The 25,374-nt window shown below is 46.0% G+C and overlaps 4 protein-coding genes across 6 annotated transcripts in view; 3 read left to right on the forward strand and 1 right to left on the reverse strand.

The window, feature by feature from the left end:
• Positions 1-902: 902 nt before the first annotated feature.
• Positions 903-4,730, reverse strand: nkx6.3 (NK6 homeobox 3). The gene is made up of 3 exons (XM_076270723.1): positions 4,325-4,730; positions 1,583-1,752; positions 903-1,130 (listed from the first exon to the last, which is right to left on the reverse strand). Exons 1-3 carry the CDS (start codon positions 4,728-4,730, stop codon positions 903-905), a joined length of 804 nt encoding a protein of 267 aa, XP_076126838.1.
• A 1,928-nt stretch (positions 4,731-6,658) lies between these two features.
• tmem127 (transmembrane protein 127) lies at positions 6,659-11,134 on the forward strand. Its single transcript, XM_076269985.1, has 3 exons — positions 6,659-7,550; positions 7,753-7,917; positions 8,550-11,134. The coding sequence occupies exons 1-3, from the start codon at positions 7,313-7,315 to the stop codon at positions 8,858-8,860; spliced, it is 714 nt and encodes a 237-aa protein (XP_076126100.1). The 5' UTR covers positions 6,659-7,312; the 3' UTR covers positions 8,861-11,134.
• A 446-nt stretch (positions 11,135-11,580) lies between these two features.
• Positions 11,581-19,676, forward strand: LOC143106271 (uncharacterized). 3 transcript variants are annotated; one of them, XR_012983650.1, is made up of 8 exons: positions 11,581-12,498; positions 12,656-12,703; positions 12,785-12,887; positions 13,058-13,235; positions 13,553-13,656; positions 14,316-14,369; positions 16,176-17,323; positions 17,376-19,676. XR_012983650.1 is itself a non-coding variant. In XM_076270512.1 (8 exons), the coding sequence occupies exons 2-8, from the start codon at positions 12,375-12,377 to the stop codon at positions 16,309-16,311; spliced, it is 747 nt and encodes a 248-aa protein (XP_076126627.1). In that variant the 5' UTR covers positions 11,583-11,668; positions 12,215-12,374; the 3' UTR covers positions 16,312-19,676. The 3 variants fall into 3 exon arrangements, 2 of the variants coding, with proteins under 2 accessions (XP_076126626.1, XP_076126627.1); XM_076270512.1 differs by having other exon boundaries at positions 11,583-11,668; positions 12,215-12,498; positions 16,176-19,676; XM_076270511.1 differs by having other exon boundaries at positions 16,176-19,676.
• Positions 19,677-24,302: 4,626 nt separating this feature from the next.
• Positions 24,303-25,374, forward strand: part of gatd3l (glutamine amidotransferase class 1 domain containing 3, like) — a 6,319-nt gene continuing 5,247 nt past the window's right edge. Inside the window, exon 1 of the mRNA XM_076270441.1 lies at positions 24,303-24,419. Within this exon, the coding sequence (XP_076126556.1) occupies positions 24,303-24,419 (117 nt within the window). The remainder of the gene's footprint in view (positions 24,420-25,374) is intronic.

A 25,374-nucleotide genomic window follows, 5' to 3' on the forward strand; every position in this document is an offset into this window, starting at 1 on the left:
TTGATGATCTGTATTGATTAGAGAGGTCAGTTTCTCCTCCTGGTTTGATGATCTGTATTGATCGGCGAGGTCTGTTTTCTCTTCTTGGGCGCAAGCGTAAATCTGCGGTACATGACACGTGTCAGACTCCACAACACACACACACACACAGTTCTCACAGCAACAGTAGCCAGGGCAGATTTAATGCAGAATAATCCTTTATTTTACAGCCTCAACCCAGTCGATCGCTTCAGCGGCGACTGACCGGTCAGAGACAACATGATAAACACACGTAACGGCCAGGGTGGGCCCTGTCCCTCTGTGAACGGAAACTCTTTCGGAGTTGCCGCGTCTGCAGGCCAATAAATAATCTAGCAGAGCTTTGGTCACTATTTACACACAAGGACACACAGGTGAGTGGACATGACATCATTCTGTGTGGAGGAGAGTGACATTATTCTGTGTATAAGAATTGACAAATGTTTATAATCAACTGAAACCGCCTTTACTGACAAGAAGAGACTTTTCCAAAATGGCCAGTTTATTTAGGTCAACAGTCACACTCTGTTTAGATTTGAATATCAGTATTGACACCAGTTTCCTTATCACCTGTATCTGTGTATGTGCGTGTGTATCTGTATATCTGTGTGTGTGTGTGTGTGTATTTATGTGTGTGTATGTATGTGTATCTATATCTGTGTGTGTGTGTGTGTGTGTGTGTGTGTGTGTGTATGTATGTGTATCTATATGTGTGTGTGTGTGTGTGTGTGTGTGTGTGTGTGTGTGTGTAGGTGTCTGTGTGTAGGTGTCTGTGTGTAGGTGTGAGTGTGTGTGTGTGTGTGTGTGTGTGTGTGTGTGTGTGTGTATCTATGTATATGTGTGTGTTTGTTTGTGTGTGTGTGTGTGTGTGTTGGTTGTCAGTGTCAGATGTGAGGGCCCAATCTGAGAACAGAGAAAGCGCGGCGATGTTTGCGCAGAAGCTGTCGGATTTTCTCGTCGTCCGAGTCGGGGTCCAGGGGCTTGTTGTACTCCTCGTCCTCCACCTCGTTCTCGGACGCGTCGCCAGCCCCGTCCCCCCGCGCCGCCTGCGTGGAGCTGGGCTCCAAAGCGCTCTTCTTACGCCACTTAGTGCGCCGGTTCTGGAACCACACCTGGACGGGACACGAGACACGAGACACGAGACACAAGGGAGGGGGGAGGGGGGGGGGAGGGGGGAGGACAAGCAGGAGACATTTTTAGAAATGTTTGAGATTGTCTGGTGTTACAGATCAAAATAATGAGAAAAATAAGAAGGCATAGGCTTGGGAGTTGTCGTTTTTATGTGTTTATGTTTATGTGTGCATGAAGTTATATAATATTACATATCGTCCAACTGTTCTGAATCTCATGGATCCTGATTTCTATGCCTTTCTCTCTGTGTGTGTGTGTGTGTGTGTGTGTGTGTGTAAATGTAAATGTATGATCTTGTACATGTGTGTTTGTGTGTGTGAGTAAATGTAAATGTGTGATCTTGTACGTGTGTGTGTGTGTGTGTGTGTAAATGTAAATGTATGATCTTGTATGTGTGTGTGTGTGTGTATGTGTGTGTTCTCTCCTCCCTCACCTTGACCTGTGACTCGGTCATGCCCAGTGAGTATGCCAGCCTGGCTCTCTCTGGTCCTGCCAGGTACTTGGTCTGCTCAAAGGTCTTCTCCAGGGCGAAGATCTGGTGCCCGCTGAAGGTCGGCCGCGTGTGTTTCTTCCTGCCCACCATCTCGCCCATGGGTCCGCTGTCTGCAGGGAACACACACACACACGCAACATTTAACACGTAATACCGCAGGGTAACAAAACACACACACACACACACACGCAACACTTAACACTTAACACCGCAGGGTAACAAAACACACACACACACACACACACACACACAACACTTAACACTACACGGCAACACACACACACAACACACCACACACTCAACACTTAACACCTCATGGGATCTTTGAGAACACTCTTGGCACTGGTAATGTAAAATATCTTATATTGGATGAGATTTAACACAGTAACACATTTAACATTAAGAAAATGTAACACTGGATGGAATTATTGAGGAAATTTCACACTTGACACACACCGCTTCCCCAGGTGTCGGCTATCTGCAGGCGAGAGACGACACACTCGACGCTAACACTGCATCACAGAGAAAACTCAACACTAACACCAACACTAACACTGCATCGCAGACAAAACTCAACAGTAACACCACATAGGATAACTGAATAAATAACATTTAATTCCAGATAATTTACCTACGCATGAATATTAAGAAAATAATTAATCTGAAATCACTAGAGGAAGCCACATGTATGCGCAATAAGAATTTTGAGATGCTGCAGAATAACCTGTCACAAACGGCACATAAACTGGTGATATAAATATATTTCAGTCTCCATGTATTATTGATTTCTAATCATGACCTACAGTTACTGAAATTAGCAAACAATTCCGTTCACCTATACCAATACATTTATTTTTATCTAAAACATATTTTACAAATACCATAACAGTACACTATTATAAAACACTTGATGTTTTTAGGCCTCCACTATATTTTTCCACATTATTTGTAAGCAATCATTTAATTTAATTTCATTTGGCTTAATGTTCTGGTGTTCACATTTCATTTTTTTTTAAATCCAGTTCTAACCAACTGGCATTACTTGAGACTGTTCAAGAAAGGAAAATCTTCTAGATAACTTTACCTGAACCTACTTGACATCTCCTATAAAATATAACTGCCCTTTATATCCTTATAACAATATCTGCCACATATAAATCTAATCTTGTAAAGGTATACTTATATACTGTTATAAGATAAGCTCTAAAATCATATCTTGTAAGAGCTCTGTAGAGCCATGTTTGAGCTCAAATGTGTGAACATTAATAAGAAATATTTTCAATGAAACATAAGATCCCAGATCTAAAATCTATAATCGTATTTTGTGTTCAGACAATTATATAGGCTATATATTTTCAGCCTGTTATTGCAGAAGAATATGAGTGAGCCTAATCTACATTCAAAATAAATATCACTATTATTCTTAAGTATTATTATTATTATTATTATTATTATTATTATTATTATCAACAACAAAAAGGTGATCCCGGCGCTCAGGTGTTGAGACTAGAGAGTAGGCGTAATTTTCAGAGAGAAACTAAACAAACACACTGTATGCCAAACAGGAGGGCCCATAACTGCTAAATGACTTGGAGATAAAAGACAAAGGATGGAGGGAATTAAGCTGAGCTCATTACATGTGTCTGGAAGCTGATAATGCCAAATTCATTAGACCATGAGCATGTGCATGTCAGCTACATGGTAATGCTAAAGTAATTAGTGGTCAAAAAGATGTGATAAGATAAGATATAGGGAATGTTTTATTCATTCAAATTTGACTGTGACAACAGCACCGTCCTGTGCGTGCAGACAAGCACACACACAAAAGTAAAATAAGGTTTAAGAAAGAGAAAAGAAATATGTCACATCCATTACCAGCCATATGGCTAATAGGTTCTATATGAGAGTTCTATAGTTCCATATGGCTAATAGGTTCTATATGAGAGTTCTATAGTTCTATGGCCAGACATACATTTGCGTGCATCACAAATATGATAAGGCTGAAAAAGTGATGGCGTACACCTGGAATATGAAGCATTGATAGTGTGTGTCAGGACCACCACCATGTTAAAATAGTTAGCCCTTATGGTGTGTGTGCTATGAATAGTTTGTGTTGATGGTGGTGTATATTATAAATAGTTAGCACTGATAGTATGTGTGCTATGAATAGTTTGTGTTGATGGTGGTGTATATTATAAATAGTTAGCACTGATAGTATGTGTGCTATGAATAGTTTGTGTTGATGGTGGTGTATGTTATAAATAGTTAGCACTGATATTGTGTGTGCTATGAATAGTTTGTGCTATGGTGGTGTATATTATAAATAGTTAGCACTGATGGTGTGTGTGTGTCATTAATAGTAAGCGCTGATGGTGTGTGTCCAAAAATAGTTTGTGTTGATGATGTGTGTGATAAGTGTGTAGTTAGTTAGAGTTAATTATGTGATGGTGTATATCAAAGTATAGTTAGGGTTGATGGTGTGTGTGTCAGAGTGTTGTGGTGTGGTGTGATAATTAACACTAACTATACTTTGATACACACCATCACATAATTAACTAATGGTGTGTGTGTCAGAGTGTCAATGGTGTGTGTCATTGTTAGATAGTGTTAGTTAGTGTTGATGGGGTGTGTGTGTCAGAGTGTTGATGGTGTGTGTGTGTGTGTGTAATATGATGAACTCACTGCTGCTGCAGGACTGCCGGCCACCTCTGCACTCGTACGGCGTGTCTGTCCAGCAGCTCCCATTCCGACTCTTCATCATCGGGCACTCGGGGGCCTTGGCATAGCTGCCCAGTGCTGGACTGTAGTCCCTGTTGTAGTACATGCTCGGGGCGGACATGGTGGCCCCGAACCCCCCCATGGCGGGGTACCCCGAGAGCAAGGGGGCACCAGGGGCGCCCATCATGGAACGGCTGAGGATGTCGCTGATGCCATGAGGGGTGCCTGCGGGCAACTGCGCCCCGAGCCCAGCGTTGAGCTTGTAGAAGGAGTTGGGCACGGAGTACTGGCACACGGGCGCCTTGATGTCCGAGGAGAACTGGCCGAGGCCGCCGTTGAAGAGGAAGGACCCCGGCAGAGAGGGGTCCATGGACAGAGACTCCTCCGACTCCAGATTGACAGGCGGTACGGTTCGCTTTAGTAGAAAAATAAAAAGTCTAAATAGACTTCAAAATAATAAACTCTTTAGTCCAATAGTAGCGTCCCTCCTGTAGCTTGTAGTTATTGTCCGATTGTGAGACGTCTCTGGGAACAGATCCTCCAGTGAACTCTCCTGGTCTGGTGTCCAGGCCCTTCGATGCCCATAAAAATGCCCGCTGCTCCGGGGCTGGTGCCAGCAGTTGCAGGCTCCTCAGGAGATCTCCAACAGGCCTGAGATCAGCTAGAGGCTCAGGTTGAGCGTGTGTCGAGGCTCAGATGCCGTGTATATATGTGTGTGTGTGTGTGTGTGTGTGTGTGTGTGTATGTATGTGAGCGTCTCACCTGGTCTGGCCCATACCGGGGGAACTCCCAGAGTCAACAGTGGAGTGTCCGGCACCTTTGACACACACACACAGTCCAGCAGCCTCTAGCGGAGACGAATGCCCACTGGCAAGTTCCCAGTCCCCGGGTCATAAATAAGAATGCGCTCAAGTTGAGGTGACACCCTCGAGATAAAGATGGGGCCCATTAGAATGCCTGCTCCCATTGGCCAGCAGAGCGTGTCTCCGCTGCAATATCACTGGTTGGTGTCGTGAGGCCGAGCGTTTCATTGGACAGTGACAGATTAATAGTTTTTTGAAAAGGTAGAGAGGGAATAAGTTGCTTTTTGATGGTCTGGCTACTGCAGTGCTGCTGCTCACTGAAGCATTAAGGGGCGAGGCAGAAAGAGAGAGAGAGAAATGAGAGAGAGGGAGGGACAAGGGGAAAGAGAGGAGAGACAGATGAGAAATGGAGAGAGAGGGGCTCAGAAAGGGCAAAAATAGAGTACAAATTCTGGAGAAAAAAGACACGTTTAGAGAAGGAGAGGGGTCAAAGATAGTACAACAGAACAGGAGAGAGACCTCGACAGGACTCTGTTGTGCGCATGATGAAGTGATCAGTGATATCTGAGCAGCTTTCCATCTGAATATTAGTCTGATATGATCTGTGACGTCTGCGAACAGCTCTCCATGTCTGGATATCAGCCTGACAGCCTCACATGCCACAGATTACCTTAGTAGCCTGAATAACTTATCAATAACTTATTATAATACACTTTGATAGTGTTGATATACATATTAATAGTGTTGGCCAACATCTATACAGGTCCTTGTGTGAATGTGTGGCCAGTGTGACTGTAGTGATTTTGTTAATGATTGATAAGGACTGATAATGATTAATGACGATGATGAGGGGAGGGATTTGTTTCCTCCCTCCTCTTTGTCAGAGTGCGGCCGCTCTGTGATGTCACAGGTCACATGTCTGTGGTGCTTTTGCTGCCTAATCATCTGAACTCATGAGGTGAGATGTGAGATTTGAAATGAGTTCAGCTACAATATGTTGGTCATCCAGGCCCCTGTCAGCCCCTGTAGTACCATTGTATGAGCAGAGGGGGGCAGAAGAGCAACAAGGACTTTTTAAATAAAACAAATACGAAGTCACCCAATAAAATACAAATTACAAAGTACTATTTTGTAACATGTATCATAAATACTGCCCATCCCTGGTCATGAGTTAGAGTTTGCCATTTAGTTACAGGTGGAGAAAACAGAGAGAGGTTATTCACTGGTAGGCCTATTTATTTGTGACTTGAAAAACATACTGTCGTCAGCGGCCCTATAAACATGCCTTAGGTTACAAGCTGTTACCGCTGAAAAGTTGAGGTCCAACAGACACTTCATCATCTGAAGGCACCATAGAAGGAAGTCCAAAGGAAGATTGCGGGATTGTTTATTGAGGGATTCGTTACAGACCCACAACAGCAGGTGGCAGTAAAGAACAAGGAAGTAGTCGAAACATTTCCATTGTCGGGTTATTATATAACGAGAAAGAGGAGGGGAGGAAGGGGAAATGATTGTACAAAGCTCACGAAGACCGTAGGCTTTGTTTTGTTTTTAGCCACAGGCCAAAATGGCCAGGATTTTCTTTTAGTTACTCCTCGGTTTTAACGCGGGTTGGAAAAGGGGTTGAAATATAGCGTGTTGTCGTGAGTTATCTCTGTTTCAATCCAGTAAAATAAGCGCACAACGTCTGGTGCTATTTCTCTTCTTTGACACAGCTCGCTCGTCGGAAAGTGGCTTGGCCTGTGACGTTCTCTTCGGTAAAAGGAAGTTAGCGCTAGGTAAATACATTAGCAAGTGTTAGGGTTTTTCTTATGTTTTGCTGTGTAATTTAATAATCTTTTTCGTAGAACCTTTGTCGACGAATAAAGAATTAACCTTTTCTTAAATTAAATCCGAATAAAATACGGTCGATTTAATCAAATTAAAGGCGTTTAACTGACTAGCCTTCATGTACTGGTAGCTGCTTATCGACCCAGCCAGCCAGTCCCTTTGTTAGATTTTAGTTACTGAAATTGTTTTACCGTTGAATTATTTTAATCAGTAATTTGAAGTGGCAGTAACGCTTCTTCGGAACGTGAAACGAGGCCTCAGTTTCCGTGAACTGAAGTTAGCATATCAAGTACTGTAGGTAGTTTATTCTCGCCCGATCATGTATGCACCTCCGGGACCTGCAGTCCCCGGAAACCGGCGTAGGCGAGCCGGCACAGCGCTGCCCAAGCAGCCGGAGCGCAGCCTGGCCTCGGCCCTCCCCGGGGCTCTCTCCATCACGGCCCTCTGCACGGCACTGGCCGAGCCCGCGTGGCTCCGGGTCCACGGAGGAAACTGCCCGAGACAGGAGCTCGGAGTGGCAGACGTACTGGGATACATTGACCCCAAGCTCCTGGAAGGTTGGTCTGAAGACAGCTTGTCATTTTGGTAGCTTTCTGGCTAGTTTGAAGCTACTTGTACATGCAAATTGAGTGTCAGTCAAACAGAGAAGAGCGGTTTGTGTGAGTGTATGCTGTTTAGGCTGTAAACATTAACAGGTACAATAAAAATGTCCTCCCACTGTTACTGTTGGTTTCACCCTGCGCCTCTGCTCCTCGGCAGACTACTGTTTTAACTCCCAGACCATCCTGCTGCTGCGGGTCATCGCGGCTTTCTGCTTCCTGGGGATCCTGTGCAGTCTGACGGCTTTCCTGCTGGACGTGTTTGGACCCAAACACCCGGCGCTAAAGATCACCCGTAGATACGCCTTCGCCCACATCCTCACAGGTAAGCCTCTATCAGGGCACCAACAACAGCTACACCTGTCATAGGGAAGTTGGTGTTGTCAACGGAGTAGTGCATTGTCACAGGTTAGCCTCCGTCATCAAACAGCTACACCTTTTATAGGTGAAAAAGGGCAGTTGCTTTCTATTGCCAACAATGCAAAGTGTAATTTCATACTGGGGTGTAGCATTAAAAACCATCAGAACCAAATATATATATTTTTTGTTTGTCAGACGAGGATTAGCGATACATTTAAGAATATCAATGCTGTTGATGATATAGTTGATGCGCTCTGTAGACACAAATGTGGTTTAGACACCACCACCACTGACAGCTGCAGCAGCAAATGGCCCTGACAGTGCAAATGCGTTCTCCGCTCTCAGTGGGGTCTTAAACCCCCAGCAGTTACTAATGCCTGTCCCTGTCTCTGTGTGTGCGTGTGCGTGTGCGTGTGTGTGCCTGCGCGTGCGTGCATGCGTGTGTGTGTGTGTGTGTGTGCACGTGTGTGTGTGTGCACGTGTGTGCGTGTGCGTGTGTGTGCCTGCGCGTGCGTGCATGCGTGTGTGTGTGTGTGTGTGTGCACGTGTGTGTGTGTGCACGTGTGTGCACGTGTGTGTGTGTGCGTGCTCCCTCAGTCCTGCAGTGTGCCACGGTGATTGGGTTTTGCTACTGGGCGTCGGAGCTGATCCTGGCCCTGCAGCAGCAGCACAAGAAGTACCACGGCTCGCTGATCTATGTGACGTTCGCCATCAGCTTCTACCTGGTGGCGGGGGCGGGCGGTGCCTCCATCCTGGCCACCGCCGCCAACCTGCTGCGCCACTACCCCAGCGAGGAGGAGGAGCAGGCCCTGGAGCTGCTCGCCCAGATGGAGGACGGCACCGACGCCTTCCCCGCCGACTACGACATCGCCAACCAGTTCCAGCCACCGCCTGCCTACACACCGTAGCAGGAGGGGTTCGCCACGCACCCCCCCCCCCCCCCCCACACACACCCCACTCCCGCCTACGCACCGAGCACCCCCACAGCAGGGGACAGCATCCTACCCCCCCCCCCCACGCACCAAACCCCCCCGTAACTGGGCTGAGCACCGCACCGCTCCGCAGCGTACCCTCCTCTCCCTCAGCCCAGACGCCCCTCACGCTCCGGAGAAACCACTGTTTGCCTCGCTATCAGCAGAACGCAGAACCTCAGACACTCGGGCGGCCCAGGATCTGATCGCCAACCCCCCCCCCACGCGTCCACGTCCCCCGACCCCCTGCCCTCTCGCCCCCCTCCATGCGTCCACGCCGACCCCCTGCCCTGACCGACTGCCTCCACACACACACTCTCTCCGCAGCGGGCCGCAGCTTGGCTGCTGGTGCTTCGATTGCATGTAACCGGCTCTCCGTCGGGGCCGGCGCAGGACCGCTCGTTGTGTCCGCACCACCATGTGATGTTTTCTCGCAGTAGTTTGCACGTGCGTGTGGCTGTCCCCACCGCGGTCCCTCAGAGTGTTTTGACATGGTCTGGCACGCTTGGTCTTGCCCTAGTGTAACACCTCGTCCTGTTAAATGCGTAACTGGTGGCATTTTGAGTCGTGTGTGTGTATCAGTTCACCGCTCTGCTTTCGTTTAAACCAACTGTGTAACAGCAGAACCTGTGCCAACGCGGCCCCTCTGTCTCGCCCTCCAGTGCAATAATACTGGATCTCTAAACATGGTGCATACAGTAGTTACTGGCGGCCCCCTGATCCGTAACATTTCAGTGTAAGGCACTTTAAACTGGAGTCGCAGAGGTCAGCAGGGATCTCCGAGACCACCAGACTCCAGGTCCGCTCTGACACGCAGCTCGGGCACAGAGTGGGCATATATCTCGGACAGCTCGGGCACAGATTGTGTCAGTGTCAGATATAATCCGTAGCAGGGTTATTATAGTTAACAAAAATCAAGATTAAAACTAAAAATTAGTGAATGCTGTCAGTGAAAACATTTTAACTGATAGTTTCAGTGAAAACAGTATTTTGTTAACTGAAATAAACTGAAATAAAGCTCTCAAACTAGTTAGTTCTAAAGAATAAATCTAAAAAGGATACCCTCGGAAGAGGTGTTTCTGGAACGTCTTTCTGGATTGTTTCTCTGCTCCATGAAGACGTCTTGATATAATGTACACCAACCCTGCATATCGGCCCTTCTTCGTGGGTTCTGCTGATTTTCATTCCTTTGTGCCCCCCACCCTAACCTGACCTAGCCACCCAATGTCCGCAAGCTTGCCTCTGCACTTGAAAAACACTCCCACTTATTTACCATGTGTCTTGATTTCCTCTTCATAAAACTTCCTAAAACATTTCTTGCTTTTTATTTTTCCCACACTTTAATACGAGTCCTGAGCAGCCCCTCTGTATCCAAAAAGTCACGTAAGCAAAATCTAAATCCAAGGTCCCCTTTTAAAGTTTAGGCTATAATTATTAATATTATTATTTATTAAAGAGCTTGAAGATCAACTGTGCTCAAAGATGGGCATGCATTTTTTTTTTACTTCCTCTTGGCTAATTAGCTGACCATGTGCTTGGCTTGCTTTGGTCTGAGTGAAGAAATGTTGGCCTAGAAATGGTGGTGTTCATGCCATGTGCTCCGACTGGTCCTTCCACACCGCCAGGAGAGGACTCTAGGACCTGGGACTAATCATGGACACTCCACCAAAGGTCTTGCCATATGACACCAGTATCCCAGATCTGCCATCATTTTTTGGACATAGTTCTATTTTCACCCTCTTTTGTTTCTTTATCTTTAGGCCTAATTGTCTGTAACTGTGTGGGTGTGTTGATAATCGTATATGAGCATCCTGGGGCTACTCCTAGGACAGTGTGGAAGATTCATTTGGCTGTGTGTGTGAGTGTTGGCGTGATTCTGTGTGTGTGTGTGTGTGTGTGTGTGTGTGTGTGTGTGAGTGAGGGAGAGAGAGAGACAGACTGCTTCCTGTTTGATTTTTGCTGTGCTACCTTTTGTGGGGACAGTGTGGTTCTGGCCATGCACTGTTGAGCGGGACGATTGGGTCAGGACACCGAGATTGGGAGAACCTGATTGTAATCTTTTACTGTTGAATTTTTACATGCAATGTTTTCTGAAAAGGTGATTTGTGTTGGTTTATACTGTTTTTGTTTTGTGTGTGTGTTAATTTCGGTATTGTAGCTTCATTTTAATAATGTGTTTTAAGAGGTGAAGTAAAATCTAAACTGATGTGTTGTCTGTCGTGGGCTTGTTTTCTTTCAACTGTCATATCCAGCATGAGCGCATTCAGAAAAATCTACTTCTGTAACTAAAGTAGAGTAGAGTCTGAAGGGGTCAGATGCAAAACCAGTTAAGTCCATTTGTGATGAATTTACAGAAATAGATTTATGTATTTGTTTTATTATTATTTATTATCAGTCATGCTGTTGTAGGGTTGTGCTTTTATGTATTTGAATTTAATGAAAACAACCTAACAGTAGTTTGATAGAAATTACCTGGGATGGATATTAACGTGTTTTTTGCACATTTGTGAAGGTGGTCTTTACTGTTTTTCATCTGAAACCTTCATATTCTTTTGTTACAGGAAATCCGAGGAAACAATGTAACCTCTATGAATGTAACAATGTAGCAATGTAAGGGAATCCACAGTGTATGTTGCAGCAATGTGGCTCTGTTGTCATGGTAACGCAGGAAACAGCAGTCGTGTGTGTATCAGGAAGTAGGATTCAGAATTAGCTGGTCGACGGAGGCAGTAACGGCAGAGAGAAGTGCATAATAAGTATTCTTTATTTGTCTTTTTGCTATGCGTTTAATGACCCATACTAGGGCTACACTGACTTATGGAGAATGGCCATAAGGTATCACAGCCTTCTCGGCGGCTAATGCAACTATAACCTTAACTAGCCTGTTAGCTTGCCTAGCTAGTTGACATTAAACCTGATAAACGCTGCTGTTGTGTAGTTCTAGCTATGGCTATACTTGCTAAGTTACCAACTTTATAAATTGTATTATGCACCAATTTGGCATATCTTGGTCAGCTGTCGATAGCTATGATAAATCAGTTATCGATATAAAGTTTTGAAAGCATTTCAGCGATGAGTCTTTGAAAGGGAATTGTTTAATTGTCCTTTTTTGGAAAATGTATTCATCATAGACAGAGACCAGCATGATCCATGATAAGTTATGATAAGTGTAGCCTATGTGTCAGCGCAAGTTAACATTGACGGTAGTCCTCTGGAAAAGTCGACATTAAGGTAACACAGGCCTTGTTAATAAAGATGAATAGATGTTAAATAATACAACATGTCTACCAGCAATCTACCACCTCTGCGAAACCTTCCGAACTGGTCTCGCGTCGGTACCTTGGACAAGACCCGATCCCTGCGACTGTTCCATAGAGACCGCACCCCCAATGCTCCGCTTCCGGACAGTTCCGTTGCCGTTAAAGCACCAGCATTCCCCCCGGCCCCTAGCATGGACTCTGATCTGAGCAGAATCGCGTCGCTGGAGAAAGATGTCAGCTTCTTACAACAGCAGCACAGAGAGACGCTGGGAAAGCTACACCAGGAAATTGATTCACTAAAACGGGAAAATAAAGGTTTGGATCAGTGCTGAGAGAGTCCTCCGTAATTTAAGATGGGTGTGCATATTAGATCTGCCACAATAATAAATGGTGTATAAATAAATGCTGTATGAATGTGTAGGCTGCATTTATGAAAGATAATGTTTTAAATAATTTTATTTTTACTTTACAGAATTACAGTATAAACTGATCATGGAAAGTCATCACCTGCCCAAGCAAGGTATGCACACTGTTGATCTTGATGTTCAGGCACCATTAGAGCAGCTCGTCACTAGTGGTTTCTCTACATGATTTTCTGCAGAGAGTCTTCACTCAGCCTCCTACGCTCGGCAAGCCAGCAGTGGGAGTGAACACGACTCCTCTCAGCGTCCTGACGTGCCCTCTGCGTTCTACCGCTCCCATGGGTAACAGAACACTCACATCACATGGAGTACATGTCACACGATGAAGAGGACGACGACGATGATGATGGATGTTTCTTTCTTTCACTGTCTTAACCGGTCTGTGCACAGGACAACTTGCAACTTTCTCTCTTTTTCTTCTCGTCTTTTACCCCCTCTTCCACTCGCTCCAGGTGGGATAGCGCCTCGACCTCAGCTGCTGACCCTGCCGCTGGGATTGGCCCTGTGGTCTCTCTCCAGCCCCTGCGTGTCCAGAGCGGGCCATCGGAGCTGCCGCGCGCCCCCAGCCTCCCCGAGTGTGAGCACGTCATTCAGCAGCTCTGCCACGCCAACCAGCTGCAGGCCCAGGAGGTACGGCTCAGGGTTCCACTCTCTTCAGGGTTCTGCTGCCCTCTGGGTTCCTCTCCCTCTGGATTTTGCCCTGCTCAGGGTTCCTCTCCCTCAGGGTTCCTCTCTGCTCAGGGTTCTGCTCCACTCAGGGTTCCTCTCTGCTCAGGGTTCCTCTCCATTTAGGGTTCTGCTCCACTCAGGGTTCCTCTCCATTCAGGGTTCTGTTCCCCTCAGGGCTTCTCTCTATTCAGGATTCTTCTTCACTCGGGTCAGTTGCCCCTCCCGGGTCAGTTGTTGTGGTGTTCTGAGCCGCCTCTGCATCTGTCTGCTCCTTCCAGCTGCTGCAGCTGAGGGCCATCCTGAAGGGCATGGTCCAGAGCAGAAGGAGGGTGTCTGCTGAAGGCGTGTCCCAAACAAAGGCCTACCTCTCCGACTGCCCAAGGTACCCATCACTACCACTATGGTCCCACTATATCCTAACCCCAACCGCAAACGTGCCCAAACTTCTCTAGTTTTGGTGGTGAAAACAGAGGTTCAGCTTTAAGACACGTCACCATTAGCTCTACATAGAAAACGGCTACTCTAGTTTACCAACCATGACGTCACCATGACGTCACCATTAGCTCTACATAGCAAACGGCTACTCTAACCATGACGTCACCATTAGCTCTACATAGCAAACAGCTACTCTAGTTTACCAACCATGACGGCGAGTGCTCTGTCATGTGATGTTTTGGCATGCACTTTAGATTGGTCATGTTTTATGTTTAACTAGTGCCCTGTGTTAACTGCTGAAGTTTCCATGGTTAAGGAAATAATAAGGATAAATAGATTATTTCAAAACTTCAGTGAGTCAGTGATATTACTGCAGTGGTTGATTGATTTTAAATAGCATGCAGTTGTATGCTAGATTACTCTAAATGTCTATTCTAGAATGTTCCGTCTAGTCTGTTGCACTATTCTAGAGTGTTCCGTCTAGTCTGTTGCATTATTCTAGAGTGTTCCGTCTAGTCTGTTGAAGTGGTTGCACTATTCTACAGTGTTCCGTCTAGTCTGTTGCACTCCTAGTGTGACTGGTGTTGATTTGCTTTGTTGTCCCAGGGAAGGATCAGAGAGGTTTCCAAAGATTGCTCAAAAGCCAGCAGCAAAAAGGCCGTAAGTAAGCCTGCGGCTAATTCTGTCTAATGTACCTTAAGATGCAGCATCAATCAACAGATTAAACTAATAATACTTCACTTCCTAATGCACAGGCTCTTACCTCATATATCATGCCTTATGCCTTCACATAACACATACAGAACTGCGCAAGACACAATATTAATACTAATTTGCTTACATCATAAAGTGTTAGCACAATCACCAAACTAATAACACATACAATAGATAAGCATACACTCTTAAAAGATGTGTTAAACCAGTGTTTCTCAAACTTTTTCAGACCAAGGACCACTTATCCAATAAAAAAACCGTCACGGACTACCTAGCTAAAAAAAGAGTAGTACCTACTTCAAAAGTATATTACACAATAGGCCTACTCACTGAACCACCTTGCTTATTGTCTTGGCACCTTGCTTATTGTGTCAGATGATTAATATGATTTAAACTGGCATAGCTTACATAGGCAATATTGCAGAACTGTTTGGATTTACATACAAGTTGGTTGAATATTACATCTATACTATATTTTACCACGTCTCCTCGCGGACCACTTGGGATAGCTTGCGGACCACCAGTGGTCCCCGGACCACACTTTGAGAAACACTGTGTTAAACAACGCAGGTTGTGTTGTTTTCAATGCAAGTCAGTGTTTCCCATACATTGACTAATCTGTGGCGGGGCGCCACAAAATAAAAATCGGCCGCCACACATAAATATTCTATGTTTAATTTAATTTAATTTAAATTAAATTAAATTAAATATAAGATAAAATCCTTGCATTGCCATTGAGCTGCGCTTTTTATGCACGTAGCCTTTCCTTGCCCCGCCCCGCTCTCTCTCGTAGCCTCTGCCCCTCCTCTGCATGTGCATTTAACTAAATATTCACGATTGTTGAAGGATTGTTGTTGCCACATAGAAGCATTGCATAGAAGACGTCTGGCTAAATTGCTATTAAATCCGCTTAGCATCGTGACCATGCTGCGCAAATTTGTTCAAAACTGCTGCATTGAAGTTAACTATGCTAAGATCTTATCACAACATAGTAGGCTACATTGAAGAGACTATAGTTAAGTTATGCAATCAAGCAGTATCTCAAAGCTAACGTTAGAATACTGTTTGGATGCCGAATTTAGCATGCTTAGCCTACTTACAGCTGCTTGTCAATTTTGTTGGTCTCATTTTATTGACTCGACACTGAATGTTTGCAAAATCACGATGTAAATGGAAAAGTGTTTTCCAAAACTCAAAAGTGCTTGTCCCAAGGAGAAGTACGAACCTTTATTTTAACTATGTAGAAAACGTTATGAATTGCATCCACACATTAGCAGCCTTTAAACTGTTACAATTGCAATTTGCAAGGGTTCCCTCAAGTGACAGGCACTCAATTAGACCTATACACTACCAAGACGACCTCCCCCCCGTTGTCCAAGTCAGCTACCGCCACAAATTGAATCCAATTCTGTGGGAAACACTGCAAGTTGTGTTATTTTCAACACATACTGTGAACACTCTTGAAACAAATAACAAAAGCAGTGTGTTGGAAACAACACAAACTGTGTTGTCCCTATCTGGACATAGATATGTGTTAAAAACAACACAAGTTGTGTTGTTTTCAACACATTCATTTTAAGAGTGTACAGTATTTAAATATGATATGCCATGTGGTGTTGTATTGGTAGCAATAAATGTTTGTGTGTGTGTGTGCGTGTGCGTGTGCGTGTGTGTGTGCATGTGTGCGTGGTGTGTGTGTGTGCATGTGTGCGTGTGTGTGCATGTGTGCGTGGTGTGTTTGTGTGTGTCCAGGGCTCAGGTCCAGACGAGAGTGGGAGAGAGGCTGGTGCTGCCCTCCATCAGACCGAGCTGCAACAACCTGACCGAGAGGGAGAGGAGAGCACAGGACATCCACAAGACTCGTGTCCGCAAGGCTGTCCACTCATGATCACACACACACACACACACACACACACACACACACGCACACACATGCACACACGCACACGCACACGCACACGCACACACACACACACACAAACACACAAAGATGCCTACAGATCACACACCAAGCATACACACGCACATGCACGCGCACACATGCACATACACTAGCACACCAAGCCTACACGCGCACGCACGCACGCACGCACATGCGCACTCGCTCAATGTCACCAGCCTACCAGAGAACCAGCAGAGGGTGTAAGCCATCTAAGAGTCCAGCCGGGTAATCCTGCCCGTCTGCTCAGATCAGCTCAGACCTGACCAGACCTCTGGAGCAGCTTCCCCTGTGGAGCAGAATAAAGCAACACAGCCCTCACTCTCTGATCAGTCCTTTGGAGCAGAATAAAGCAACACAGACCTCTCTCTCTGACCAGTCCTATGGGGCAGAATAAAGCAACACAGCCCTCACTCTCTGATCAGTCCTTTGGAGCAGAATAAAGCAACACAGACCTCTCTCTCTGACCAGTCCTATGGGGCAGAATAAAGCAACACAGCCCTCACTCTCTGATCAGTCCTTTGGAGCAGAATAAAGCAACACAGACCTCTCTCTCTGACCAGTCCTATGGGGCAGAATAAAGCAACACAGACCTCACTCTCTGACCAGTCCTATGGGGCAGAATAAAGCAACACAGACCTCACTCTCTGACCAGTCCTCTAGTTACTCTCCATGCTCCTTCAGCAGTGCTGCTGGAACACCCGGGACAAGACGAGCAGAAAACACACATTTGAGTTGTTCATGCTGCTTCTCTGAAAGACAGGTGCTGTGAGCAAGGACTACGGTGCACTGGGAAGTGGTCTGCCAGCAGCTCCAAAGAGTGTCCAGTCTAGTCCCAGATTACACTGATTAATGGCCACTCCAACATCGTACAGATGATTTTCTTTGATGAAGTCGCTGTAGATAAAAGTGTATGCTCTCCGCCGGTGAATCTGAAAAGTGTGGCAGACTGCAGGGAGAGGTCTGAGATGCGAGATGCATGTGTGGGGTTCATCATTATACTGCAGGGAGAGGTCTGAGATGCGAGATGCATGTGTGGGGTTCATCATTATACTGCCAAAGGGAGGCAAGAGGGTCGTGGGCCGTAAGGATGTCCGATGACTGTTAAATCCTAAAATTATTTGCACCAGAGAATATATCAAATCTACACTTAAATCTTCCACAGTCCACACATATGCAGGGCTTACACTTCTCAGGCACTTTGCTGCGATACACGCGTGTGTTGAGCCGGTTCACATTTGAAAATGAATAATTGTATTATAACAATTTCATTAATTTCAGGGACAGAGATGTTCCTTCATTTAAGCCCTAAATCATGGAGCAGTAAGGGAAAATACACAGAAGAGCTGCTAGTATGACGTATCTGTGAAGTCATGTGTGTTAGAATGAGCCCAACATGTTGCTGATAAGTGTGTTGCTCATGTATTATTTTTTATTGACTGTTACAATAGACATCACTGCACTGTCAGTTAGTCCACATGCATAGTCCATAGGTTGATGTGAGCACTACGGTGGCCTGGAAGTGCAAAAAAAAATAACAATGGTAAATTAATTATTATTAAGATTAAAAACAAATGTACAAGTTTAAAAACAAATGTACAATGTTTTAAGCAAATGTACAATTTTTTAAACAAATTTACAAGTTTTAAACAAATTTGTTTTTAAACAAATATTTTTTTTTTGCACTTCCAGGCCACCGTAGAGCACCCTGTGTTGAGTCCATGTACACATGAGCCTGATAATCTGGTGAGCCATGCAGAGTGGAGGCTTTGCCAACATGGCTGCTGCGTGCTGAGACTTTGACCTAACTGCCTATAAAAATCTGCATTCGCTAACACAGCCCTCTCTGGGATCCAACTGCAGGCACTTGGACGTGTGTGTGTGTGTGTAACACTATTTCTAAGTCTTTCCATCCCCGCTGCCAAAATCCCTAACCAGACTTGGACTAAGCTGTGTGGTCTCCCAAGCCTGACACTCTGTCAAGGACACCAACACTGACTCTGAAGGTGACCAGACGTGGTGTCCTACACTGACTCTGAAAGTGACCGGGCCTGGTGTTCCTACACTGACTCTGAAAGTGACCGGGCCTGGTGTTCCACTGGTGTGGCCGTCCGACAGCTCTGGTGCTAGCGCCACCAGCCTGAGAGTCCTGTACCCAAACATACGGACTGAGGTCTGAAACTAAACTAAAGCTAATCTGGGTGAACCCAGGTGAACCTGTTGGCAAACCAGTCTGGAAACGAAATGTACAACTTCCAGGGGCAAAGCCAGTCGTGAAAATAAATTGGTGCGTTGAACTCTTACCCCAACACGTGCAGCAAATGCATATCTCTTGTAAATTAAGTTGTTTATTCAATTACAAAGAAAATTACAACCAATTGCATCCGTATCTGTTTAACCCTGTCGCCATCAGGGCAGCCATTTGTGAACGCACGCGATTGTTATTAGATCCTGGGTTTCTGGTCATATGTGTGTGTGTCCATCAGTGGAATCCTTTCCATACTGACCTGCAGAGCACATTCAAATGTGCTAACAGGTTCGTCTGGTTCAGCAAGGCTCGTGGAAAGTGGCATTAAATGATGATGACTCACTAAACACATTAACACAGCAAGCATTATTTCATCTCGAGCATTTCATATTCACATGAACTCAGACTTAAATGGACACTTGTAGTGTTTGTGGGAACAAACATGACACCATCACAGGAAGTGACGGCTACGGCAGCAGACACTTGGCTCTGAGGCGCTCCGCGTGCGCCGGGCGGCTCTCACGCTGTGTTTAGCGGCCCGGAGTGTGAAGGTGGTGTGTTAGTGTGAGGCTTTGGCCAGGGGCCAGTGCAGGTCGTCCAGGATGCATGGCCTGGTTGCGGTCAGACTACACATAGTCTTACGGAATTAAAGAGCCAAATTGGGTAATGGGCTTTGCAAGGACACCTCACATTCAACAGAAAAAGAAGTCTGAAAAGTTTTTTCCAAAAAAAAAAAAAAAAATCAGTGAAGTTGGTCTGGATGTGTTTTTAAGTACACACGTTTACTTTTTATTTGATGTTTGATTAAACTGGAGTCAAAAAAAAAAAAAAGCAAAAATATGTTCACCAACTGAATGGTATATTTTATGGCTAACACTTTAAGTTTCTACATGTGTCTGTCATAACCCTGGCACTAACCCTAACTTGTCATGACAAAAACCGAATGACACTTAAAAGAAGCAAGTGTCAGAAGCGTTATGTCATAAACGTTTATGACTTTTTTTTTTAAATAATGTTTATGACACGTTCATGACAGTGTCATGTCACTCCTATGTAGATACCTTTAAGTAAAGTGTAACCATTTTATGTCATTAAAATTGCACAAACATTTAGTAGTGTATGTTGCATTTTTTTGTCACATTGTGCATATTTGTGAAATACTTAGCAAAGGATTCAAATCATAACTTAAAATCATATTACATACTGTAAGTCTCTTTGGACAAAAGTGTCAAATACCATAAACATAAACAGGTGAAATACTGCAAGCCCTTCAATCTCTCATCTATAATAATGCAAACTGGCGACCACTGAAATGAGCAGATATCAAACCCAAAGCGATATATCGATCCCTCATTTGACTTTGGCTCATGTGACTGTATTTAAGCTTAGTGGGTTTAAAACTATGTATTTGGTATATTTTGTATAATATTTGCTCAGACGGCTTTTTTACTGTTATACATATATTGGTGACAACAGTATGCAGATGTTTCTGATGTGTCAGAGGGGATTACTGTCAGAGAGCGGTCTATTAAATGAGCCACCTGCTGCAGCATTAAACATTGATAGAGGACTGTGTAGTGGATTGTGTAGTGGACTGTGGACTGTGTAGTGGACTGTGTAGTGGTCTGTGTAGTGGACTGTGGTCTGTGTAGTGGACTGTGTAGTGGACTGTGGACTGTGTAGTGGACTGTGTAGTGGTCTGTGTAGTGGACTGTGGTCTGTGTAGTGGACTGTGTAGTGGTCTGTGTAGTGGACTGTGGTCTGTGTAGTGGACTGTGTAGTGGACTGTGTAGTGGACTGTGTAGTGGTCTGTGTAGTGGACTGTGTAGTGGTCTGTGTAGTGGACTGTGTAGTGGACTGTGTAGTGGTCTGTGTAGTGGACTGTGTAGTGGACTGTGGACTGTGTAGTGGTCTGTGTAGTGGACTGTGGTCTGTGTAGTGGTCTGTGTAATGGACTGTGTAGTGGTCTGTGTAATGGACTGTGTAGTGGTCTGTGTAGTGGACTGTGTAGTGGACTGTGTAGTGGTCTGTGGTCTGTGTAGTGGTCTGTGTAGTGGACTGTGTAGTGGTCTGTGTAGTGGACTGTGTAGTGGACTGTGGTCTGTGTAGTGGTCTGTGGTCTGTGTAGTGGTCTGTGTAATGGACTGTGTAGTGGTCTGTGTAGTGGTCTGTGTAGTGGTCTGTGTAGTGGACTGTGGTCTGTGTAGTGGTCTGTGTAGTGGACTGTGTAGTGGTCTGTGTAGACTGTGTAGTGGACTGTGTAGTGAACTGTGTAGTGGTCTGTGTAATGGACTGTGTAGTGGTCTGTGTAGTGGTCTGTGTAGTGGACTGTGGTCTGTGTAGTGGACTGTGTAGTGGTCTGTGTAGTGGTCTGTGTAGTGGACTGTGTAGTGGACTGTGGTCTGTGTAGTGGACTGTGTAGTGGTCTGTGTAGTGGTCTGTGTAGTGGACTGTGTAGTGGACTGTGGTCTGTGTAGTGGTCTGTGTAGTGGTCTGTGTAGTGGACTGTGTAGTGGACTGTGGTCTGTGTAGTGGACTGTGTAGTGGTCTGTGTAGTGGTCTGTGTAGTGGACTGTGTAGTGGACTGTGGTCTGTGTAGTGGTCTGTGTAGTGGACTGTGTAGTGGTCTGTGTAGTGGTCTGTGTAGTGGACTGTGTAGTTGACTGTGGTCTGTGTAGTGGACTGTGTAGTGGTCTGTGTAGTGGTCTGTGTAGTGGACTGTGTAGTGGACTGTGGTCTGTGTAGTGGTCTGTGTAGTGGACTGTGTAGTGGACTGTGGACTATGTACTGGTCTGTGTAGTGGTCTGTGTAGTGGACTGTGGTCTGTGTAGTGGACTGTGTAGTGGTCTGTGTAATGGACTGTGTAGTGGTCTGTGTAGTGGTCTGTGTAGTGGACTGTGTAGTGGACTGTGGTCTGTGTAGTGGACTGTGTAGTGGTCTGTGTAGTGGACTGTGTAGTGGACTGTGGACTGTGTAGTGGACTGTGTAGTGGTCTGTGTAGTGGTCTGTGTAGTGGACTGTGGTCTGTGTAGTGGACTGTGTAGTGGACTGTGTAGTGGTCTGTGTAGTGGACTGTGTAGTGGTCTGTGTAGACTGTGTAGTGGACTGTGTAGTGGACTGTGTAGTGGTCTGTGTAGTGGTCTGTGTAGTTGACTGTGGTCTGTGTAGTGGACTGTGTAGTGGTCTGTGTAGTGGTCTGTGTAGTTGACTGTGGTCTGTGTAGTGGACTGTGTAGTGGACTGTGTAGTGGTCTGTGTAGTGGACTGTGTAGTGGACTGTGTAGTTAACTGTGGTCTGTGTAGTGGACTGTGTAGTGGACTGTGTAGTGGTCTGTGTAGTGGTCATTGTAGTGGACAGTGTAGTGGACTGTGTAGTTAACTGTGGTCAGTATAGTGGACTGTGTAGTGGTCTGTGTAGTGGTCTGTGTAGTGGACTGTGTAGTGGACTGTGGTCTGTGTAGTGGACTGTGTAGTGGACTGTGTAGTGGACTGTGTAGTTGACTGTGGTCAGTGTAGTGGTCTGTGTAGTGGACTGTGTAGTGGTCTGTGTAGTGGACTGTGGTCTGTGTAGTGGACTGTGTAGTGGACTGTGTAGTGGACTGTGGTCTGTGTAGTGGACTGTGTAGTGGACTGTGTAGTTGACTGTGGTCTGTGTAGTGGTCTGTGTAGTGGTCTTTGTAGTTGACTGTGTAGTGGACTGTGTAGTGGTCTGTGTAGTGGACTGTGTAGTGGTCTGTGTAGTGGACTGTGTAGTTGACTGTGGTCTGTGTAGTGGACTGTGTAGTGGTCTGTTTAGTGGACTGTGTAGTGGACTGTGGACTGTGTAGTGGACTGTGTAGTGGTCTGTGTAGTGGACTGTGTAGTGGACTGTGGTCTGTGTAGTGGACTGTGTAGTGGTCTGTGTAGTGGACTGTGTAGTTGACTGTGGTCTGTGTAGTGGACTGTGTAGTGGTCTGTGTAGTGGTCTGTGGTCTGTGTAGTGGACTGTGTAGTGGTCTGTGTAGTGGACTGTGGTCTGTGTAGTGGACTGTGTAGTGGACTGTGGTCTGTGTAGTGGACTGTGTAGTGGTCTGTGTAGTGGACTGTGGTCTGTGTAGTGGACTGTGTAGTGGACTGTGTAGTGGACTGTGGTCTGTGTAGTGGACTGTGTAGTGGACTGTGTAGTTGACTGTGGTCTGTGTAGTGGTCTGTGTAGTGGACTGTGTAGTGGACTGTGGTCTGTGTAGTGGACTGTGTAGTGGACTGTGTAGTTGACTGTGGTCTGTGTAGTGGTCTGTGTAGTGGACTGTGTAGTGGACTGTGTAGTTGACTGTGGTCTGTGTAGTGGTCTTTGTAGTTGACTGTGTAGTGGACTGTGTAGTGGACTGTGTAGTGGTCTGTGTAGTGGACTGTGTAGTTGACTGTGGTCTGTGTAGTGGACTGTGTAGTGGTCTGTGTAGTGGACTGTGTAGTGGACTGTGGACTGTGTAGTGGACTGTGTAGTGGTCTGTGTAGTGGACTGTGTAGTGGACTGTGGTCTGTGTAGTGGACTGTGTAGTGGTCTGTGTAGTGGACTGTGTAGTGGTCTGTGTAGTTGACTGTGGTCTGTGTAGTGGACTGTGTAGTGGTCTGTGTAGTTGACTGTGGTCTGTGTAGTGGACTGTGTAGTTGACTGTGGTCTGTGTAGTGGTCTGTGTAGTGGTCTGTGTAGTGGACTGTGTAGTGGACTGTGTAGTGGTCTGTGTAGTGGACTGTGTAGTGGTCTGTGTAGTGGACTGTGGTCTGTGTAGTGGACTGTGGTCAGTGTAGTGGATTGTGTAGTGGACTGTGGTCAGTGTAGTGGACTGTGTAGTGGACTGTGTAGTGGACTGTGGTCTGTGTAGTGGTCTGTGTAGTGGACTGTGTAGTGGACTGTGTAGTGGTCTGTGTAGTGGACTGTGTAGTGGACTGTGTAGTGGACTGTGGTCTGTGTATTGGTCTGTGTAGTGGTCTGTGTAGTGGATTGTGTAGTGGACTCTGTAGTGGACTGTGTAGTGGACTGTGTAGTGGACTGTGGTCTGTGTAGTGGACTGTGTAGTGGACTGTGTAGTGGTCTGTGTAGTGGTCTGTGTAGTGGACTGTGTAGTGGACTAGAGAAACAGAGAGGCAGTTAGTGGAGTTAGCCGAGAGGTGCAGGGGTCAGAGAGGACAGGACAAGAGAAGATGAAGGAGAGAGAGAGAGATGAAGAGGGAGAGAGAGAGACAGATTGAGAGAGACAGATAGAGGGAGAGATAGAGAGAGGGAGAGAGAAAGCGGTTGTGGCCGGTTCAGCAGACGTCTGGGCAGCGAGTAAAGTAGTTGAGAGGTGAGTAGATGTGGCTGGGCCAAGGGTCAGCTCAACGGAGCTGATGCCCACACTGGCCTAATGACTTTAAGGTAATTAGATGAGGGAGAGTGGCATTAGCCCAGGGTGGTATTATTAGAGAGGGAGAGAGAGACAGAGTCAATGATGGGGCGAGGAAACGGATTCTTCAGACAAACAGCTTTTCCAAACGCAGCTTCTGAGAAGCGGGGCTTACGCGCTGACGCGATCGCCACGGTGACGGGGCCGCTATAAAGGCTGGCCGCGGGCACCCGGTGAGGGAGGTGACGCCTGCTGGACACCGTTGGGTTTTCTGTCCGTCACCTGTCTGCACCTGTCTGTTTCGAGAGTGAGAGCAGATCTCTGGTCATCATGCTGGCTTCACGAGCACTGCTGACCAAGAACACCGCCGGCGTCCTCAGCCGCCAGCCCGCATGCCTGGCACACCAGGGAGACTGGGGCAACTGGGGCAACACCAATATTGCAGTGGTGAGTTGGTCAACTGGGGCAACACCAAGATTGCAGTGGTGAGTGGGGCAACTGGGGCAACACCAATATTGCAGTGGTGAGTGGAGCAGCTGGGGCACCTGGGGCAACACCAATATTGCAGTGGTGAGTGGGGCAGCTGGGGCAACACCAATATTGCAGTGGTGAGTAGGGCAACTGGGGCAACACCAAAATTGCAGTGGTGAGTAGGGCAACTGGGGCAACACCAATATTGCAGTGGTGAGTGGGGCAATTGGGGCAACACCAATATTGCAGTGGTGAGTAGGGCAACTGGGGCAACACCAATATTGCAGTGGTGAGTGGGGCAACTGGAACAACACCTATGTGGCAGGGGCAACTTGGGTAGCTGCTGTGTAGCAGGGGTGGGTTGGGTGAAGGTAGGGATCTGGGGTGAGGGGTGAGTGGGGGCAACAGCAGAGTAGCAGGGGTGAGTCAAGTCAAGTTTATTTATATAGCGCTTTTCATACACAGAGGCTATTCAATGTGCTTTACATAAACAAAAGCAGATAAAAACATAGAGGGGTATTAGTAAAAAAATGTTTAAAAGGTAAAATATCATAAAAAAAGAAAACATAAAATGCACAAAGTAAAATGATTTAAAATAAAGAATAATTAAAAAGACAAAATAAAAGACACAAGGTAGAATAACTCACAGGAAGATTCAGAATTTGTAACTCAGTGCAGTTAGCAGTTTGGTCTTAAGTCTAGATTTAAAACTGGCTACAGTTGGGGTCTTTTTGATGTCTTCTGAAAGTTGGTTCCAGAGCTGAACTGCTCAAAAGCTGCTTCACCATGTTTCGTTGTAACAGTGTGAGAGTGGGGCAGAGTTAGGGATCAGTGTGAGAGTGGGGTGTGTGTGTGTTTGTGAAGCCTGGTAGATGTATTCTGGCTGTGAGTATGCAAGAGAGAGAAAAGAATCCATATCCGTCTGTGTTTA

Source organism: Alosa pseudoharengus, unplaced genomic scaffold, assembly GCF_046254945.1.
Source record: "Alosa pseudoharengus isolate Yale_2024_CS ecotype anadromous, Long Island Sound unplaced genomic scaffold, YU_APseudo_1.1 YU_APseudo_1.1_scf_6, whole genome shotgun sequence".
Classification (NCBI taxonomy): domain Eukaryota; kingdom Metazoa; phylum Chordata; class Actinopteri; order Clupeiformes; family Clupeidae; genus Alosa; species Alosa pseudoharengus.